At 45.9% G+C, this 22,829-nt stretch overlaps 1 protein-coding gene across 2 annotated transcripts in view; it reads left to right on the top strand.

The window, feature by feature from the left end:
* LOC142591245 (uncharacterized) overlaps window positions 1-22,829 on the top strand; it is a 62,814-nt gene that overhangs the window by 25,039 nt on the left and 14,946 nt on the right. For both annotated transcript variants that reach the window (XR_012830414.1, XM_075703588.1), the window contains exons 3-4: window positions 3,547-3,596; window positions 12,971-13,045. Coding sequence is in view for 1 of the 2 variants with exons in the window: in XM_075703588.1 (XP_075559703.1) it covers window positions 3,547-3,596; window positions 12,971-13,045 (125 nt within the window). In the remaining variant the exon portion in view is untranslated. The remainder of the gene's footprint in view (window positions 1-3,546; window positions 3,597-12,970; window positions 13,046-22,829) is intronic.

Here is a 22,829-nt window from a genome sequence, read left to right as displayed (position 1 = left end):
CCTCTCGCTGGCGCCATGCGTTCCTTCGCCGCAAAATACTCATCTAGATAGCGCACTCAAGCTGTTATGCTCACCGAATTCACAACTGACAAACACTATTTCAAAGCTAGCCTGAACAGTGAAGCTCACACTCTGAGCCACACCGGCATTAACACCCGCCAGGTCTAGCTGACTTCTCCTTGTCCTCGCTAGGGCGACGCAATTATCCGATTCCGAGATTCCGTGCCTCCGGTCTTCTTTATCCCTCCGCCTGAAGCAGGTTCACTTCTCCAACAGTGGCTTCACCCTCTGGTTCTACGTTTCAGCTGGCCGTACTCGCATCTATGTCCTTTCTTCGTCGTGCTGTTTTTTGATACGATACACTCGCTCTGCTAACCAGGCGTACTTGCAACGCAAGACATTATCACTGAGCGTTACGTGTCGCGTCGTGTACAAGCCGACATGCATGAATGTATTTGTGTTTGCACCACCTGCAGCGTTTCCAGGTACAAAGACACACCAAGCCTCCATTGGGGACAATTTCTGCTCCCCTGTTCATGCTTTAACCATTTCACCTGGACATCGTCAGACCTTTGACACCCTCTCGTGGAGGTATACACTTGATTACTTGCATTAATAGTGCACCTTGATGCCTGGAACAGCTCCCATGGGTGACATCAAGACCTATACACTTGTCCATAATTTCCTGTCTATTTAGATCAGCCGTTTTGATGGAGGGAGAGAAATGGCTATGGCCGACAATTCGAGCCCACCCTTTTCATACGTCTAACATCTCGTCTGGGCTGTGAGTGCATTCGCACAACTGCTTATCAACAGGCATAAAACGTAATGGGCAAGAGGCTGCACCGGCAGTAGAAGACAGCGTTTTCTGCTCAGCCTCACGCTGAAGAACACCTTGAAGAGGCAGCGCAATAAGAAGAAGACAGAAGGCAGGAGCGCACAGGACAGCGCTGAACTCACAACTAACTTAATTCGAAGGGAAGCACAAACCTTTGTGCTACAACACATAGCCACGTGTTCTCCCATCGATGGCGCCGTTAACAGTGCGCAGGCCAAAATGAAAAATCCTGTAATCTAATGCTTCACTATGAGGCGGCTTAAAAATGCAAACTCACTGTCATAAAATTTTTAACGATGACATGCTTACAAAACGCGACCCTTCTTTCCTGATATAGTAAGCCTCAATAACCTCCCTTGTAGTCTGATTTCTATGCATGGAAAGTATTGTGGTGTTTTCATAGATTGGGAGGGGGGAGTGCACCCATGCTCACAGCAATGCCACGCGACATGTGCGTAGGCATTACTCGTTAACGAGTGCCTATGCTCAGACAATCCAATGTTCTGGCAACGACCTGTTTCGCCGATATAGACGTGACCACAGAAAATGGAAGTACAGTAAATAGGTTTGTGTATGCCTTCAAATAAAATTAGTTGAGTTCACCGCTGTCCTGTGTGTTCCTGCCTTCTATCTTCGTGATATTCCGCTGCCCCTTCACGTTGTTCAACCAGTACCAACTCGCCCAAATGTCAATCCATCTCACGCTGAAGATTGCGTTTCCCACCTTCCACTCGTGCTGCTTGACCTTCGATCTACTCTCCGACCAGTACTCTTCTGCTCAGTAGCTGACATGGTTTATGGCTGCATGTAGGGTGATGGTGTCGCGATCTCTGGCAGGCCGCCGGTTCCTGATCAAGCATCTTTCGCGCAAGGTCTGCAGTCCTTTACGCAAATATTGCGTCCTTCTCGAACTTCTGCTAACATGAGTCTACGTGATATTTTCCTGCCCTCAAGCCTGCAAATGTCCTGACATGATGCCATTGACGTACTTCGTGGTTCTCTTCCAACTCGCTATGACGGCACCTCCGCTGTAATCAAACGTTCAAAACAGCACTTTACTACAGTTTGCAGTTGGCGTGGGGACACAGTCTCTATCGAGAGGATCCAACCTGCCCCCATCACCAGCGTGCCCACCCGAATGACATTTAAATTGACCGCGCCCACTTGTCTTCAGGAGGACACCTGTGGCGCGCCATTCTTCTGGCGCGGTACTGGTCACTACGGCAAGTGTAGCGAAGCTAGGCTAGAACGAAGAGTAATGTACGGCGACTGGATCCGACGTTGGGTTTCTCGCAAGCCTTGAAATAAAGCGGTGAGGTATTTAACAGTGCTTAGTAGCTCACGTAAAATAGCGCGAACTCCTACACAATACTTTTTGACATGCATTAAGACCAGGGCCGTTGGTCTGAAACTTGTAATGGGTCCGGCTGATGGCTTCTTGCTGGTCTCCTAACTTGTATGTTACATGGAGGGTTGCGTGGATTTATTTATCCGACATCGTATAAACGTTTACCGACACTTTAAAGGAACTCGCACTTCTGTGGAACGTCCTGTGGACTAAATACTGAGTTATTTCTCAGAAATATAACACAAGTGTAACGTAGAGCATGCGCCCTGCTTTGGAGGATTGTATGAACGGTTTGTCCGAAAAATGATTTTCTAAAAGTGATCACTCACCGGTATCTATATTTTTCTACTTTTCAACAGTACTAGCCCAAGTAAAAACTTCCGTAAATTGTGGGCATTTCACCAAAGCAGAAAATGACGGAAACAATGGCAGCCCACTAAAACCGACCAGCTCCATTGCCCGTGAGACCTGACGCCTCTGCCAGGAAGTGAAATAGGAGAACTGAATTCTAACGTGCCTTTTTCAATATTTTTAAGGATACAAAAGTAGACGTTTCACTCCTAGTGTAAGCTAGGAATGTGAGAACCTATCACAGCTGGGCTAGGTCATGTGCGTCTAATCCAACTAAACACCTATGAGTACAATATCAGATACGAGGTATTGGAGCAGGAAAATATTGCCCGGCAGTTGAGGAAACACGGAACATCTACTTAATTTCGAGATAAATGAAAGGATGATGACGCAGCGCAAATTGCGAAGACACCCTGCTCCACTTTTACACGCAGTGCAGACTTCTGAATCACAGAATGAGCGATAATATTCGGGGGGAAACGTTGCGAAATGAGAGGTGTCTTTTTTGTACTATTCAGGAATGGCCAGATGTTCTGACACAAGAGTAGCACAAACATTCTTCTAATAAGAGTTTACTTACGGAGTTGGGGAGACATCCTGGTTGGCAGATGGCTTGGAGGAAGCTGGGACAGGAAAAAAAGATAACGCGCAAGAGGCTTTGGGAAAAACCTTAAAGCGGTAAAGGAAGTGCTCTTAAATGCGTAACTATGCGCGCAATGGGAGAAACAGCGCCAGTAGTACAAGAAGTGACGGCGATACTCCGGACATTGATCAACTATAACAATAACAAACGACATTTGAAATGAGAAGACGTCTGAATATTTTCTGTGTGAAGCCATTGACGTTCAAAATATAGCTCACGAACGTTTGTACAAATGAAAGAAATTAGAGCAGAAATTGCTGTTCATTCTCTACCTCAAACACGCAAAAAAGTTTGCTAAACCAATAAATGCAAGCGACAACTATTCCTTCAAGTGCTTATCGCAGAAATTCCTGACTTTTCTTACAGAGGCGGCGAACACATGTACTCCAATTAGATTGGAAACCGCAGGCGGAACGGTAAGTTACTTATTTTGTTATAGAAGACAGCATGCTTGAATGTGGGGTAGTAGATTCAACTTTGGGAAGGTTATAAGGCACACGACATCAGTATGGCGCGCGAAAATAAATTGACTTCTCACAAAGCTAGGCGTCCATATAATGCTGGGGTTATGGTGCCGAGTGGAAAATTTGGACACGCTTAAAACGCACTCAACTAGATTACTCACAAGCCGTTATGATTACGGTATGACAAGCTCAATAATCTTGAACAGCCTGTGGAATAAACCACGCGCATTTCGTCGCAATTTGCTCCGTGTGAAGTGTTATTCGTACACGCATGAAATGCAGCTACAGAGTCCCTAATTTGAAACCACCACCTTACAATATAGCTTGCACATGGGACAGCAGGTAATTAAAGCATATACTAACCTAAAAAAGCAGTTTTCTCATTCAAACAGTTTGTGAATCGATTTTTTTCAGCCAAGAAACTAGTACATTCATCAATTTTTATGCCATTGTCGAAAAGAGTGCTTGAATAAAGACAGCACTTTTTAGTTATTCTTGTTAACGGGCACAACAATCGCTGAAACGGAAACGGCAGGGTACAGAATCTACCACACAAGCGTGCATGTCCAGCCTTCTTTGCAAGCGAAGCTTTTAATGCGAAGCTTTCTTTGCCTCCTCTTTGACCTTTCAACTACCGGTGGTGCTGCTGTCATTGTCCTGGACCTCGCGCCTGGATGTGCCTCACTACGTTTATATTCAAAAATATATTCGAGGAAGGAGCGCTGGAGAAAGGAACACCGACGTAAGAAGCTCCTTTGGGCCTTCGCAACGCGTCGCCACAGTACTCTCTGGACTTCTGTAATAATTATCGCTGACCCCCCTTCCTGCCCCCCCTCAGGCATCCCAGCAACTGCAGCGCTTGTCTCTGTACTTACCTGCGACATCCCAGAATGGAGGTAGATATTATGGTAGAAAGGACATATGGCGAGGAGGCAGAGAATGAGTAGAACCGATGTAGTCATGAAACGAGGCAATAACGATCTTGCCATTCTTCGATCGCCGCTGGCATACTTGGGGGAGCGTGTGCAGAGGGAGAAGGCTATGTAAGAAGGTATGGAAACGCTACTGCTAGACACTGTGCTAGTTGCAAACAAACTGGATAAATATGTATTCAAGTTACGTTATGGCACGCTTCTACTATTTCTAAAAAAAGAGCTTTGTGCAAATATACAAAGCCAACAAGGGACGTTGGGCGTGTAGACCTAATGCCGCATTAAAGAGCCGTAGCGTAAAAACCACACTACGGAAGCAGCCATCCATCACAAGAATACTTCTCTAATCGCCGAGGTACTTTTGCGGATATGGCGTCGCTCGAGGTCGCCGCGGCAGCTGCATATAGATAGGGGCCAAATACAGAGTGCTCGCGGCACTAAGATTTAGGCCAGCCTTAAGAATCTCATGTTGTAAATATAACATTGTGGTCTTGCCGCTTAATGCCATATTTTATTTAATGTTTGCGGCTTGTGTCACCATGCGTTCCGCCGTACGAACCAATGACAGTGCGAAACTTCTCGCAAGCTATGAACACCGGTGCACACTAACCTCTCAAACCAATACATCTCGCTGTCTGGTCTGACCACTATGCGAACATAAGTTGTGCGAGCAATTGACGTTTAACATAGCTCACGCACCAATCTAGTATAGCAATAATCCTGATGAACTTAAACATTCTCCGTAAACATTACAGCCAATTATCATCAATCAACGCAAACAGCACAGAAAGCTTCGCTTATATCGATTCTCACACTGCGTGAGAACCTCATAGTTTTTTGTTCTTTTTCTAACTGTGTAATATTGCTTCTCTCCAACCCAAACATATGGGGGTAGGACCCTCCCGCGAGTAACCGTGCGCGGCTTTGCCGTGTCCGGGGAAAAGGAGTTCCTTGTGGCTGCGCCGAAGCCGAGCGTTTGGACCTTTATGGCCCCTCGCTGACGCAACACACCTCTTTGATATCTGCTTCACCTAGACAGCGCCACCGGACTGACCCTACCGGGGGAAATCGGTAGTTGCCGTTTCCTGTCTGTCTCTCCAATCTTCGTATTTCCCTCTCACTTTAAATCTTTTTTGTTTTGACTTTTTCTTACTTCCGGTATTCTCGGTAGCAAGGGTTAACCTTGTGTGAAATAATCAACCTAGCTTACTTATAGTTTGTTTTAGCCGTGACATACAGTTGGCATTTGCAGGACGTCTTCATTACAGATTCTGCAGCGTCCCCTAGTTAGGCTCCATGGTGGATGACTGGCGCTAACGCTGAAACACATTCTTCATTTATGGTTTGTTCCTTTCCTGCACTTGCTTATCGACAACAGAAACGGGGAGCACCGGAGAAATATTTAAATTTTTTGCCATAGGACAATAATTTTTGCCTGCTTTCACGCATTTCATTTCATTTCATTTCATTTCAGTCAGAAGCCAGACAAGAGCGTAAAAAATGTATCACCTTTCCTGATTGCGAAATGTGTGACCGAAAATATAGGACCAGGCTGCAAGGCTTTAAGGTTGGCAAGTAGAGATCCTCGTTGGGAACTACGCGACAAAAAACAACTTGAAAGCAACCCTAGTGTCTTTCGGTGAAATACCGGTAACTGTGACCCCGCACCGTACGATGAACACTACTTGCAGGGTCATCTCGGATGGTGATTTCGGGGACCTAACCGAGGCTGAGCATCTGTGGGTCTAGAAAGATGAAAATGTGATCAACGTAAAGCGAATTAGGATGAGGCGCGATGGTAAAAAGATGCCAACGAAGAACATAATTCTTAGATTCAGTACAAGTGTGCTGCCCGGGACCATACATGCAAGCTACATAAAGGTTAGAGTCAGGCCTTACATTCCAAATTCTCTCTGCTGCTTTGAGAGTCAAAGGTTTGACCAAAGTTCACAGAACTGTCGTGGCCGCCTTACCTTTGCCAAATGTAGCCGAGAACATCCGTCCGAGTCCTGTAAGAATAAACTGCACTGTGTCAATTGTTATTTCAAGCATGCGACCTACTTGCGGTACTAACTGCCGTAGAAGAAGGAAATGGTGACATTTAAAGGAGAAGAAAACATTTTATTTAAAGAGACACGAATGCGGTTGTGCCACCTGGCGAAAATCAGCATTGCCGAAGTGGCGCGTCCAGGGAATCGCCACAACAGCCTCATGTGGCTATCCGGTCCCTAGAGTTTCATAAAGTAATTACTAGATGGAGCTCTGGTGCCAGTGTCGGCGGGAGCCGCAATAGGGGCGGTTGAGTCAGCATGAAAATGTACATTTATATGACTAAGCTTCGTCTTTCTCTCCACAAAGGGCTTCACAACTTCGTAAGCTCATCACTTTGAACAACGTATGGCGTAGAGTAATGAATGAAACTATAACATTGCCAACCGGCAAGATTCGAACACAGAACCTCTAATACAGACGTCCGATATTGAAACTATTACGCTACGGACTCATGCATTCGCAAGCGACATATAACGGTCTTATGAATTCATCGCAGACAAGACAGTGTCTTGAGACGCTTGGTGCGTTTCCATTTCGCCACCTGGACAAGCTGATCCATTCCAATTAGTAGCGATTGTGCGTGTTTGCAGTGTCTCATGCACTTAGAAATGTATAGATTTCTCTTACATTTACGACAATGAAGGCATACAAAACGTAATACACGAATCCACAAGAACGGTTAATCTACAAGGACGAAGATAAGCCAAATTCATGTACTTACCATGATTCCCAGGGTGGCTCAACGATTGCAGCGTTAAAGTTCCCTGTAGTATATTCTAGTAAACACTATCGTTTGCTCCATGCACAGTGAGCCGGCAGCAAGGATAGCCGCCCCCTCGGCGAGAGCAGCCAGTGCTGCTCCGCCATCCCAAAAGGCCCCATCAAGCTCCGGGCTGGTGCACCCCAAGTTGTCGTGTTTCACGGTGAGGCTTTCAAAGCAAACACATCGCTAGTCAGAGGCCATGCTCACGACACCGAGGGTGACGGCTCAGCAAGCGCCTAAGGAACGTCGTGATTCTATCGACCACTTCAAAAAAGAGAAAAAACGCATCATGGCGCCCGGAAAGGTCTCCGTGAGGCAATTTTCAACTCTTAAACACAGAGAACAAACACTTTTTTCATCATTGACGCGCAAATACTGCAATGGAATTTTTGAGGATTCCTTTCGCGACCTCAACGACATTATAGCGCTCCTACACAAACATATAGTTGCTTTGTATTCGGGAGACATACCTTATAGCTACACAAACCAACTTTCTCCGGCAATATGCCATTTTCCGGAAAGACCGAGACGACGCTACTGCGTCGTTTCGTCTTCCGGTGGTGTAGCAATAGCTGCCGACAAGTCTGCCGCTTGGTAAGATGTGGCCTTCAGACGCCTCTTGAGGCAGCGCCAGCTCAGATAAGTTTTTCAGTAAAGTGGTAACCACGTGTTCTATTTATGTACCCCGGAATCTTTATCTCGAAAAAACGAACTTTTTAAACCTCTTTTATCAGCTTCCCGGGACTTGCATGCTCGTGGGAGATTTAACGCTCACAACAAGATGTCGAGAGACTCACGATGCGACGCTAGAGGTCGATTCTCAGGAAACTTCGCAAACTCAGGTGCATGCCTGTTCAATAAACACGAACCAATCTATTGAAATACATTACACTATTGTAATTCTTCTATAGACCTGTCACTTTGTTCGGCAGCACTTCTTCCTTACTTACAGTGGAGCGTTATGAAAAACTTTTGTCAACAACGCGAATGTCTTCCGCATGCACCACGGTGGAAAGAAACTTCTGCTGACTTGGATCATTATAAAGAATAGACGTGCTGATCCCGAAATTTTAGCCGATTTTAGTATTCACGACGCGGTATCGTATTTTACCACTTCTGTCATTGAGCTAGCTAAGAAATTCATCCCACAGTCGAGCGGTAGCTCATCCAAAAAATGAGGTCCGTAGTGGTATGATGAGAGCATGCAGGCGCGGAAAAAAAAACAGAGCATGGGGCATACTTCAACTATCGCCAACCGAAGAAAATTTGGTCGAATTTAATAACTATAAATCACAGGGAATGCAAATGCGACAGCAAGGTTGGAGGGCAATTTGGGAGAGGTTGCTGTCTGGCATTAACTCACATACAGGAGGCAAAAAGTACTGAATCTGCTAAGGAGGCATAAACGACAACAAATTCTTCCATTGAGCATGGGGGATAAAGAAGGAAACAAGTTGAAAGAACAGGCTGACGCTCTTGGCGAACACTTCTAGTGCGTTTACAGCTACACTCAATATTCGAAGAAGTTTTTGAAATATTAAGCAATAGAAGATCCTAAGCCACTGAATCGCAAATGCAAACCAAACGATCTTTATAACTGTCCTTTTAGCATTGCCAAACTTAAAGCTTCCTTGTCAGCACGTCAGAGTACTGCACTGGGTCGTGATAGAATCATGTTGGATATTATTAAGCACCTGCACTCCGACATGCAAATCACACTACTGAGTTTTCAGTAATATCTGCGCTGCTGGGTATCTTCCATCTAAATGAAAACAAGCTATTGTTATCCCAGTTTTGAAGCTCAGTAAAGATGCTTCATTGTTAGTCAGCTACCATCCTATTGCGCAGAATATCTGCCTTGTGTCAGCTCTTTCAGGAAATGATCAATCGCCGTCTTCTACATATCGTAGAGTCCAACAAAATGTTTGACCCATTTCCATGCGGTTTTTGGGAAGGCCGATCTACAACCACCCATATCGTGCGCACCCAACCAAACATCCTTGATACATTTGTACGCAAGTAATGCTTCCTTTATATATTCATCCATATGACAATGGCGTATGATACGACATGACGGTGAGGTTCATATTTAAAACAGAGCCAAAACATCACGGATAAGGGAGGACACAAGACGAGCGCTGACTGCCAACAACACCTTTATTAGAGCCTGCGCAAATATATACAATTCGCAACGGGCATAAAGAGAGTGAAAGAAGAAGGGGAAGGCGAGTCATCGCCTGTCAACTCCTGCTGCGCAAGCGTCAATAACATCAAACAATATAAAAGTAACCATAACATGGTGGACACAGGCCAAACTGATTAACTTCTAAGGAACTTAAGTTCTTTATCACAAAGTGCTATGGAAGGGGAACTAACACAGGTGGCTCCTAACTGACACATTGAAAATGCCTCAAAAATTTCTCTGGTCATCTGATTGCTGTACCTTTTCAGCACACGCGTGTCGTCAAGGGGTGGTGAACAGCCGCACTTTGCACAATGAACAGGCAGATTGCTGCCAGTCTTAATCTTGACACAGTGCGCATGCTCACGCAATCGTTCATTGATACAACGTCCTGTTTGCCCTGTGTAAGCGCAGCCGCAAGAGGTGGGAATGGTGGGGATTATACGACACCTGTAGCAGATGGACATTCGAGGAAATGTGCTTAACGCTATAGAAAGCTGCCTGTCCAACCGTACTTACCGAGTCAGTATTGTCAATGTATTGTCCCGTTCATTTATTCTAGAAACTGGTGTACCTAAAGGAGGCGTGCGCACCTGCGCACTCTTCGTTGTTAAAATGAGCTTGCTCTGTGCATTGCTACATTCAGCAATTATCTATTCCATGTGGACGATGTACAATTAAAGCTTCAAATATTCTAACGCCGCATTTTGTGAATCACAGGTGTAGCGAGGCATAAACAAAGTGTATAAATGGAATGAAGAAAACGGATTTCAACTTTACACCAGAAAAGTTCCTGTCTTCTTTTCACAGGAAATCAAGGAATAGTTTCAGATTCCAGTACTGCGTCTGGGCAATGAACACATGTGAAGATGACCACTAGTTTTTAGGCACCATACTTAAAGCGAAGTTGACTAGTTCCCCACATCAAATATATCAAGGCGCAATGGTTAAAAATAATAAACTTACTGAACATTCTCTGCCATCGAACATGTCTTAGTGACAGGAAGTGCTTATTAAACTGCTATAAGAGCACTGTTAGATCACTAATAAAGGCAAGATGGCACATCCACGTAAACGTAGCAAATTGCTACCACAGAAACCCATACGGTTTCCACGAATGAAAAGCCTTGCAGTTGAAGACTCACACCAGGGACCACCACCTTTCTGGGGCAGCCGCTCTACCATCTGAGTTAGGCTGTTAGGAGATGGCAGGGCAAAGTCGATTTTGTCAGCAACTCGAAGCAAATGCAAGAGTTTGACGTAATAGTTCTGCGGAAGCCACAAGGTGGAGAGAAGGAATTGATTAAGTTAAGCGCTTGGGTAAAGGTTCTGCGATGTACCACTATGCCGTGCCAAGCGTACTTAAGTTGCTGGATCCCGCCCAATATCTGCATATCCGCCTAGCCACAGGCGCCTTCCGAACAACTCCTACTGAGAGCCTCTATGTCGAATCGAACGAATGGTCCCTTCACCTACTGAAAACATACAGCAGTTTCACATATTTCCAGAAAGTACAATCTGGCCCTCAACATCCTTGCTACAGATATGTTAAGGATAGGGCATATGGTGTAATATTCCATGGTCAATTCTTAGTGAGCGTTTTTGAATGCATGCAAGGAAACTTAGTGATGAAATAAGTGTCCCAATCTGTTACCGTCGTCACAACGACAAATCTTTGAATGCGACATATCATTTCCAGATGTTACATAACACGTTCCAGATGCCAACCTACATAATTACTTTCGAGAGTTCCAGTCGATGTACACCCTCCCAAAGCTTTACACAGATGCGTCAAAGTCACAAGTATGTCTCTTTTACACAGATGTCGGAGCATCGTTTCCCGAATTTGACGTTCTACACCCTCAGACGAGTATCTGCACGGCAGTGAAATGCGCAATACTGTCGGCTACTACAGGCATTAATAAAGCTAAGGTCCAAAAGGCATTGTATTCACACATTCCTTGACTGCCATCAAAACTTTATAATCATTACGAAAAATTAAAAATTCAGCAATAACTTACCTTCATTCACTGCTCTGCAATATGGACACATCTAAGCAGCCGGTTGTACTAGGGAGTGTGCTGGGTGCCTAGGCACAGGTTTATAGAGGATAATGAGCGTGCAGATGAAATGGCAACTTCCGTAGCAGCAAAACCTAGCAATCTATCCATACCTGTCCTGCCGCACGCTTAAAACCATTCTTACGCAAAGAGCTCGGGAGCAATTGGCGACAATTGTGGGATGAGCAAATATTGAATAAGCTTCACGTAAAGTCACTTTTAGGGAACTGGCCATCATTACGAAGTGATGAAGACCTCAAATTCTCTCCTGCCGCCTCCGAAGAGGGCACATGTTTTGTACACTCCCCCCCCCCCCCCTCTCTTTGGTAGATGTCCCGAAGGGCTGATGGTACTCCAGGTTTTACTGGAGTACCGGGAAGCTGAAACACAGCGAAGAAGGCGCTATAAACGCAACATATCCATTTACACCCAAAACCGTTTCTTGGGAATGAACGTTTGTCTAAAAGCAAGGCAATGCTTACCTTTTCAAATGACGTTGTGCTTCATGTTATTAGCCCAAAATATTCGTAGCCCTCCCTCTGTCTAGTCGGTATTGCTGCGATTCTACTGTTTAGTAGAGCACGTGCCTTCAGTCTCTTGTGCTAAAGGGTCTTAGTGAGGTGGTAGGGCTAGTGGAATCAACACATTTTTTTGTTAATTCTTTTTCGAGTACATTTTATTGTCATCGTCCTCATCCCTCGTCCTTGAGATTATTTTGAAACTTCTTTTATTTTACGTACCTTACCACGAATATTTTAGGCATATATACAGCCTCGTTAGATAAGACACTTTTCATTCACTGCGTCATTAAGTTCCCCAAAACATTTCTTGGTGTTCTTTGGCCGTCCCCACCCCTTGGGTGAAACAGCTCCCATGCATCATCATAACATTGCCTGATGATACAGTTGTTCCTATCTTTTGTTTGCTATAATTTTCTCCATCGGTATTACATTTATTCGACGTGTAGTAAGAATTTGATTAGAACGAGAACTGTAACCTATGTCTTGCACAATCGGCCTCTTGCGCTTCCCTAGCGAAACCAGGGCTGGCTTGATAAAACTATTTGTGTCAAATGCTTTGTTTTTGGCAAACTGTGGGTCTTCTGAGTGCCACTCGCCTTTAGGTTATCAGCATGGTCGACCGATCTTCACCAGTGAATCATCACTTAAAATAAAATCAAACAAAAGGAACCGTTTCATTATGCTGGTCCATCTAACGCATACTACCTATTTATCGCGCGCATGTGTGTCTGCGTGTGATATACTTACAGAGCCTTACCTCCAACTGCCTTGCACAATTATACACGGTACTCAACTGTTGATTGTTTTGTTCAACAGAAACAGGTTGGCTGCCAATTTCACTGCACAAACCCTGGCTATGGTGGAGCTAGCAGTAGTTCCGGAGAATGTATTGTGAGTTGGCGAATATTGATTCTCATTCTTAGTTTTTTTGTTGCTCGATCTTATATGGTGGTGTTGAAAGAGCAGCTTAAACACGTCTTGAAGACGTGTTTCTATGACAACTTCCCATGTTGTGGAATTTTACTTTTTTCCTCCTAGGTGTAGCAATACATTTACTTTCAATTTACAATAGCAGAGTGCTCTTGTTATTCGTCAAATGTGTAAATAAAAAGATGTCTCACCAATCTAGAAGGATTCTTGCTTTATTTTGAAGGTGTAGGCTCGTTTACATTTTTTTTCCTTTTAGAATATTATAATCTTTATTATAGCCAGGTGTCTTAAATAATTGTCACACAGGTACATTATTAGCGTAATTTCTATTCTTCATAAAAAACGCTAAGCAAGTTTCTGTAGCAAATATACCTACAAACCTACCAAAAACCACTACTATGCACAAAATATACCGTGCCGTTATTTTCATATTTCTTGATCAATGTAGAAGCAAATCTACATCTAAAATTTCAGTGTGCGTATCAATTGCAATTTGATGACGTAATTTTTGTGAAAGCTTGTATTCCCGTGATTTCCCTTGTTTATTTTCGTTTCGCGAAGTTTTTATTTATATGTACTATTTACCAAGTTTTGCAGTATTACTCTCATACGGAACCATTTCCATTTGTTATAGGAATTTATATTCTTAATATTACCCTCTTCAATAAAATGCCCAAACACAAACAGGCGCCAGACGGCGCAATGCTTTCTTTTGCATTTCTGTGACTGAAAAGCTCAAAGAAGATACCAATCGATCAGATTGTTTATTTTGTTCTGCAAGGAGTCAGATTGAATATCGCGCCGCATAAGACAGACTAAATGTGTGTTTATCAACCATTTTTTATCGCAGTGGAGAAAGGCATTTGATTGAAAGTAGGATATTTAGGGAATACCTTGCTGCAAAAAGTACTACAATGCATTTTGCAGAATTGGATAGATTGCCAATGAAACACGGCATCCGCTGTGCTCCCGTTCCTCCTTCAATGCCTTGTACTGCGAAGGTGCTGGCGTAATGGGGCGTCAACAATACTCCGCCTTCTAAATGTCACAGTGGCGCTCAGTTCAAACTTCATTTTGGATGTTAACGTAGGTGCCATGACTTCTGATTTAGGCGCCTACGACCCGGTAAACGCAAGTGAAACGCGGTGGTCCTCAGCGAGCCACAGTGCCCGTAGCCAGTGGACTCGTGCGGCAGCTGGCGGTGGCTCCGTATCTACGCTACGTAGCAGCCCGCAGCTACCGATAGCAGCCGGGAATGGGAATCCGCTTTATTACGAAATAAAGCGCCCACCAGAGAATGAGGAGCTGGCTTCTGATGAAAAAAAAAGAGCGTTTCAGAGAAAGGTGACTTCGCGCTCCGCTTGGGGGCCCCACGTGCCGCCTACGACAGCAAAACGTGGCTGTGACGTTCACATCAGCGTATGCAACCCATGGACTGTTATTTTACCAAGTTCGAAGAGTGGTTCACGGCCCCTTTAGAGGCAACTGCTACGCATTCTATCAGAAAAATTTCATATTGGAACCGGTACTTTTTTAAGTGAAGTCCTAGTGAAAATTCTTCTGTGGTGGTCAAAAGTTGCAATTCAGGAAAGTTTAGCAAGAAAAATGTCATTAAAAGCCAAGTTTGGACAAGTGTCATCAGCTCGTCCGTCGAGAAGTACAGCGTGACGCGTAAGGGGCCTGATCTTTCGTCGAGACGGGTCGATCAACGACTCCAACAGGCGCCGAAAAATACATTGACGCTAGACAAAACAAAAAGAAAGAATCGGCCAATACAAAAAAATGAAGAACATGCAAAGTCCCCGTCAACGTCGTAGATACAACCTGGCCTCTTCTCCCGGGAGGAAGAACACGACCTAAGCACCAAGCACATATAGCACATATCAACTGTGCTAGGTCACTGCGCCGGAGAAACGCGGACCTGGACGTTGGATTAATGCGTCTAGTGCAATTATAGCTGCCGACGAAGGTCTGTCGGTAACAGGGGAATATTGACAAGGATCACAATCACGTGAGCCACGTTTGGCGAGCAAGTAATGAGAGAAAGGCTCATGTCAATGGAGATGCACATGCTTAAGGCTTTGAAGGATGACAAGGTGCGTCAGCATCGAAAGAAAAGCTACGTTGTGGGTAAGCAACATGTAAACTGGACTTTGAATGTGCATTATGCCAGGTGAGATATTGTCACGAGTATAAAATTATTTATACGAAATATTTACAAGAGACACACAAAGAGCAGCTGAGAATCCCGAGAGCCTGTTGGCACTTCGTCGCCTTTACCATCGTCGTCTTTACCATCGTCGTCATTGTCTTCTTTTCCTACCGTAACACGAACCGCGGTGGAAAAAGCACCGGGAGGGTGCTTCGGACGGGGCCATTAGCAAGTACATAGCAAGGCTCAAGCCGAGAACCGTGTACGACGTCAGGTGATGTGGAACCCGGAGGCATCACGGAGGTGTTGGGGATTATCTCGTAAGTGACATTGGTCACTTGACGTAGAACATGGTAAGGGCCTTTGTAGCACGGAAGGAGTTTCTCCGAGAGCCCCACTCGGCGGCCAGGGGACCAAAGTAGTACGAGAGTGCCTGGTGAAAAGTACGTGTCACGATAGCGGCGATTGGTAAGCATGCCGTTCAGTTTCCTGCGATGCCAACAAACGAGAACGGGCAAGCGGGCACGCATGGTCAGCGTGAGCAATGGCGTGGCGGGCATACTCGGTCCTCGAATCCCGCACAAGGGCAGTGAACGCCCAAAGGTAATACAGGGTCACGACCGAAGAGTAAGTAAACGGAGAATACCCAGCAATATCGTGGTGCGATGAAGTGTAGGTGAACGTGACGTAGGGCAGCGCCACATACCAGTCTTTATGGTCGGGTGAAATGTATTTAGATAACATGTCAATAATGGTCCAATTAAGTCGCCCAGTAAGGCCGTTGGGTTTGGGATCAAATGAGGTAGCCAGTTTGTGCTTGGTAGAACATGAGCGTAGGATATCTGCGAGGACTTGGGAGAGGAAAGTGTGGCGCCGGTCGGTAAGGAGCTGTCACGGCTGCCATGCACTAAAATGATGTCCCGGAGTAGGAAATGTACGACGTCGGCGGCGCAGCCCGTGGGAAGTGCCCAAGTGATGCCACAGTGCGTCGTGTAGTCAGCAGTGACAGTGATCCACCTATTCCTGGAGTTGGAATTGGGGAAAAGGCCAAGGATATCCAAACCCACGTGAAAGAATGGCTCAGATGGAATTTCGGTCGGCTCTAGGTACCCGGCAGGAAGCATTGCTGGCGTTTTCCGATGTTGACAAGGCTTTCAAGCAGCTACATAACGCCGTACTGAGCGGGCGAGGGCAGGCCAGTAGAAGCGGCGGCGCACGCTGTCGTATGTGCGAGCAACCCCAAGATATCCGGCCGTTGGGGTGTCATGAAGCACCTAGAGCACCGTTGGGCGAAGGTGTCGAGAAACGACAAAAAAAAGGAGATTTGTTAGAGGGCGTGCTATGGTGGCGAAATATTTAACAAAGTGGTGGAAGTAAGAGCAAAGGTGCATGAAACATCGGACATCTTTTGTAATCTGTGGAACAGGAAAGTCTTTAACAGCGTGGATTTTCTCCGGGTCCGGTCGGATGCCAGTCGCATTGACATGTCCAAGGACAGCAATCGCACGGTGGCCGACGTTACATTTGTTCAAGTTGAGCTCCAGACCGGCCTTCCAAGAAACGGCAAGTACAGCTGATAGCTTCTCATTGTGTATGCTGAATGAGGGCGAGAACACAATAACATCATCTAGGTAGCAGAGACAGAGACAAGTCGACCACTTGAGTCCTTGGAGTATTGAGTCCATCATATACTCAGATGTAGCGTGGGCGTTGACGATCAGACGTTATAAAGGCGGTCTTTTCACGATCGAGATCATCTACAGCGATTTTGCAATATCCGAACCGTAGGTCGATGTACGAAAAATACTCTGCCCCATATAGGCAATCGAGGGCGTCATCGATACGAAGTGGTGGGTAGACGTTCTTCTTCGTGATGCGATTGAGGTGGTGGTAAGCGACGCAGACTCTCCATGCGTCATCCTTCTTTTTCACCAGCACCACAGGTGACGCCCAGGGACTTCACATGGCTCAGTAATGTCTTGCGCTACCATCTAGTCTACTTCCCTTTTGATGACCTGGTACTCCAAAGCGTAAACTAAGTAGGATCGCCGATGGATGGGTGGATTATCACCTGCGTGTATACCTTGTTTGACAAGTGACGTCTGGTATAAGGGTCAGTTGTTCAGGTGGAACATGTCCTTGTACGAAAGGAATAGACTACAGAGCTGTTCAGCCTCCGCAGGTGAGAGATTCGGTGCGATTATTTTAAAATGTCGTTGTCAGTACAATTGGCTGACCGGAAAGGCTCACAGGAAGCGTCGACGGCAAAAGTCTCAATGGAGCTAACGTCAAAAGCAGTGATCGTAGCCAGGGCGATATCTTTAGGCAGAATTTGCTTAGTCAGCTCGAAATTCCCCACAGGGAGATACGTGCTATTATCTGTGATCCTAATTATTGTATGCGGGACAGTAACGTTGTGGGTGACAATGATGACACTTATAGGAGCGGAGATGTAATCACCATAGGAAACTGGAGTAGAAGGCGACATTTCGATGTATGGTAAGGCCTGTGGTGAAACGCGAACAAAATCAGTCGGCCCGAGGCGAATTTTGTGTGGTGTCGGAGGAATTTCCAATAGAGGCAGGTCAAGATGCATCTTTCCTCAGGAACAATGAATGAGCGCTGAATGGACAGAGAGGAAGTCTAGGCCTTGTATGAAGTCATGGGGGCATTGGTCCAGCACAGTGAAAAGGACGACAGTATGGCAGACGGAAATGCTCAGAAGCGCAGTACACATTCCGGCCATGGTCACCCAGCTGCCGTCGGTGATTCGTACGAACTGAGTAACGGCAGGCGTAACAATTTTCTTTAAATGTCGGCAAGGGGCTAGTTATAATCGATATTTGTGCTCTGGTATGTATAAGTGCTGTGACGGGTGTGCCATCCACTTAGACGTCAATAAGATAATGTCTCGTAAACAGCTTCAATGGAGGATTTTGTGGCGAGTCCGACATTGCAGCACCACCTCGAGGTGCCGCATTGCCTAATTTTTCTGATGGGACGGTCCTGGATAGGTCTGGGAGATCGAGCGGCGAAACAGGGGCGTATGTTAATGGCGACTTTGAGGCGAGGGCGAGCGAGTCAAGGTAGTGGCGTCGGAAGCGTTGTATAAGCGACGCGGTAAATACCTTTACGGATAACTTGAATTCCAGAAGGTGTTTCGAGGTCGGACCGGCCAAAGGCTCCGGCAGTGACGGGAAACGTGACCGACTGGGTCGCAGCAGAAACAGACTAGCCTGTCGTCAGGTGTACGCCAGTCCAATGGATTCGGGCAATGTAAGGATAACGAGCACTCTAAGGTGGACTGCGATACGAGCGAGGCATAGGAGGAGGACCGGTGTCGTGGTGACTCAAGCAGCAGGCGCTGGGAAGACCCATATTTGCGATTTCCTGGCGAACCATGGACTGGATCAGCGATATCGTCTCGGCAGTGTTATTCCAAGACGTCTGTGGAGGCGAGGCAGGAAACGCTGCTTCGAGTTCGCGGCCTGCAATGCAGGTCACGTTTTCGCTTGGTAGAGGCAAGGTACATTGGTCGGTGGTCTCTGTACAAAAAGAGGTCGCTGCAGTATTTAGAAGCCGTGTAAACTGATTCTGTATATGGCAACTCTTCGCCTGCTCAAACCAGCAGCATTTCTCCATGATGGCGTCGACAGTCTACAGGTTTCTGAAGACTAGAAGGTTGAACGCGTCGTCCGCGATGCCTCTGATATGTGTCCAACCTTGTCCGCCTCTGGCATGGGCGTGTCGATTTTCTGTTAGAGGGTGAGGACGCCCTGAATGTAGGAGACATACGACTCGGTAGCAGTTTGGGCACGCGAGGCGAGTTGTTGCTTAGCGGCTAGTTGTGGACCAGTCGCATTGTCAAAAATGTAGGACAGCTTCTCTTTAATCTCCCAGCTCGTTAGCTCTTCCTAGTGTGAGTAAAATCACGTTCGCGCTGTTCCTTCGAGGTAGCTTTAGCAGTTAGCATCAGCATAGCAAGTTCGCATAGCAGGTAGCATTAGAGGTAGCATAGCTAGCATTATGGTCGGATCCCACCTGGTCACCTTGCTGACGCGTTCATACATTTTCAACCATTCTTCTACGTCAACACCATCGAGGCCGATGCACTTGCTGGGGTCTTGCGGCTGAGGTAGAGCAACGTACTGGGTATGCGTAGTCGGCATTGCAGCTGCAGAAGTGGTGCCTTCCACTGGAAGCATGTTCCCAGGCTGGGTGAGAGGTCCGCTGCGGAGCTCCGTGGCGAAGAGGCGTACCCGGCACCTCCACCAAAATGTCACGGGTATAAAGCTATTTACAAGATGAATTCACAAGACATACATAAAGAGCAGCTGAGAATCCAGAGAGGCTGTTGCCACTTCATCGTCTTTACCATCGTCATGATTGTTCTCTTTTCCCACCGTAGCAATATTGTAACAATATACTTATGCAAGAAACATCGGCCACAAAACAAACAAACAAGAAGTACACATGTGCAGCAACCTAACTCTTAGACTGCACCACCAATTTACAAGAGCACTTCTTTACACCTCCATCTCACTTCACTCGTAAGGCTTACCATCAGTCTCATCATGTTTGAGCTCACCATTTCAAGATGACATGTACACGTCGATTGTGCTTAGTCCTACAGAAGAAATTACTTTTCTTCTCCACTTCTACGCGTTTGTGGCGATACGCCAATGCCCCAACTTGCTGCTTAGCTCTGCCGAAGCCTTTGCAGTGTAATCGCTTCGTTCGGCATAGCACACTTATGCTTGCGCACACCACCGGTTTCGATCACAGAAAATCATATATGTAGGCTGCGCTCTTGGCAAAGCTACTGCTCGACATAAAGACTACACGACCAGGCTTGCTGCACGGTGCACGGATGGCCGCACCTTAGCTACGTCTGCTACTTTGAGAGTCTCCTGTAGTGCGTTTATTGCGCGCACTTTATTGAAATAAGCCAACATGTGCTAGCAATTCATATTGCGATTCGCCTCTTCGTGATCCCACGCGTTCATTGTCATTAGGCCGGCGCTATGTGGCAATGTTTTTTAGCCGCTCACAGTTCGCAAGCCAGTCGCGCAACCTCACAAAACCGCGAGAGCTCACTACGTCAAAGTGGCCTATACAGGCTAAAGATCTAATATGCGGAAAAAATACTTTCGTATGAATTTTCGTATGCTGGCCCGTTCCTAATGGTTAGATGGACATGCATCCGCCATATCGAACTCGTATCATGTTAACATCATAAAGGATCTAGAAGCACTTCGAAATTGTGCTACAAGTTTCATCCATTATACTTATTCGCATGACGTCAGTGTCTCAGCTCTGAAAACTAAATCTGCCTTATCGCCTTTGTCAGTTCGCCGTTGTATAGCCACAGTATTACTGTACCACAATTTCTATTACTCATCTCTAAATCGTGCACTTTACATCATGCGAGCCTCGTACACTTCTCACCGCACCAACCACAACCTTCAAGTTTTTCATCCACGTGGCCCAACTATTTTTTTTTCAGCGTCCTTCTTTCCACGAGCAGCTGAAGATTGGAACTGCTTTTTGCCAACATATCGTTGATATCACCTGTGAATTATCATTCATTGAAAATTTTAGATAACCTGTTTTGTATATAATGACATGTGGCCCTGCTATTCAGGTTATTTAGCTGATTCCACACTTTATGTTATGACCCCTCCTGGGGTCTTTAGGGAAATGAAATGAAATTTCATAAAGATACCTTCCTACCGATCACCCAAGCGCTGGCTTCTCGGAGCTTCCGGTAACAATATGATTCCTTGCGCATACAAAAATATGTTTGACAGAGAACATAAGGCCATAATTGGAGTTCTTATGCAATGCGCCAAAATAGCGCCTGTGCCTACTACCACGGCACACGATGTCGCCTTATTTCTGCTTCGTTGTCTTGTACTTCATCATGGTTCTCTTCGTGAGCTCCTCAGCCACGCGGAGCGCGTGTTTCTGTCTTAAGTTGTCGACACACACTTCACTCTGAGTCAAGTTATTCGTCGATCCACCCCGTCATGACCAAAGACGTCACCACGCGTAATGACATTACCGAGCCTTTCAATCCTATCCCGCGTCATATGCTCTTCATGTACGTCGCTCCTTATCACACAAATTGGGACCTCTATCTGCTAGTCACTACGTCTGCCTACAACTCCTTCTTTTTCGCGTGCAAACTATGGGTATCAAACTCGGCTACCATTCTTACGCTCCAGAGTGTACACAAGAATCCACAACTGCACGTCATGCACAGGAGCGCTGACAATAAGCCTAGCCTTTTACCGCTGCCAAGCAGTGGGTTCAAAAAAGGTTCCTGATGTCCATGCTCCGCATATTTGACACTGTTAGTATAGCGTTCGCACGCGAACGATAACGCTAATAAAACTGCACTTCGCGGCACAAACTAGTATTTTATATTGGCCGAACGCTGCAAAACACTATCGGAAACATATATTGCGCCACCTATATGTAAAAATACGAAGTATACTTGGAAGCCAAAGTCATACGAAATGTGGAACTAATCCAATGCGGAAACCGTAAGTGCCTCACTAAGTAGGCAGATGAGCGAAGACAGGGATTGGCGCCATCTCGTCGCGGCTACGGAGAACATGAACTAACATGGGCAAACATGAGCAAGCTCTCTCGCTGAGCTGACTGCACAGCTAATTCAGAACGTACCTTGAAAACAACGCCCATTCATCCCCAGTTTGACGCTGTCGAAGCATCATCACACATATATAAGGCAAATGCGTGTAATGGTGAGCAAAAAATAAGCCGAACAGTGCAGGCCGACGTCTCAAAAGATCCGAAGCGGGCAGCTCTCTCTTCGACTGGCGCCACCATGTCGCCGTACGTAAGGCTTCCCTTGCGTGCGTTAGCGTTCAGTGCTCAATTCCCAAAATAGCGTACGTACGTAAGAGATCCAGCAATGGTTGCGTACAACGCATGCGGAGTGTGGAGCACGCAAAGCTAACTGCTTGCGTTTGCCGCATACGCTATACTAAAGCTGTCTAATAACGCGAGAAATTTAACGGCTCCGCGTCGCAGAAGATCCGGTGTCAGTGCCGGTGTCGGCGGAGTTGTCCGTGACCAAAAAATTCCGTATATATTTAGGTATATGTACATGCCACTCCTTGCTATATGACATGCGATACACGCGGATCACATAGCCACTCCATTATATCCCCAAAGCTACTCATGCCATGTCTTACATTCTTGACAAAGCTATTCCTCGGAATATTGAAAATGATAACTCCCAAACAAACGTCATTAACCAAAACACAGACAGGGCATGCCTTTTCTGTTGAATCTTCTCAGAGTTAAATATTAAAAGTGTGACACAGTAACAGAAACCTGAAAATGACGTAATTTTTTGGCGCGTCGGTTCATGATCTCCGGGATCGGCCTACGCGAAATGCCGTGTTTCTACCACAAAGCTCGCTTTCGTGCATAGTGTTCGTCGCCAGTGTTTCCCAATAAACATCACGGTTACGTAACCTGCAGTTACTGGGAAGCACGAGACGCAGTCAGCAATCTTTGTATGCTATCGCGTTCCACTCTTAAATGCGAAGCTTAAGCGTC

This window comes from Dermacentor variabilis, chromosome 8 (genome assembly GCF_050947875.1).
Source record: "Dermacentor variabilis isolate Ectoservices chromosome 8, ASM5094787v1, whole genome shotgun sequence".
Classification (NCBI taxonomy): Eukaryota; Metazoa; Arthropoda; class Arachnida; order Ixodida; family Ixodidae; genus Dermacentor; species Dermacentor variabilis.
This window is presented reverse-complemented; position numbering and strand designations above follow the sequence as displayed.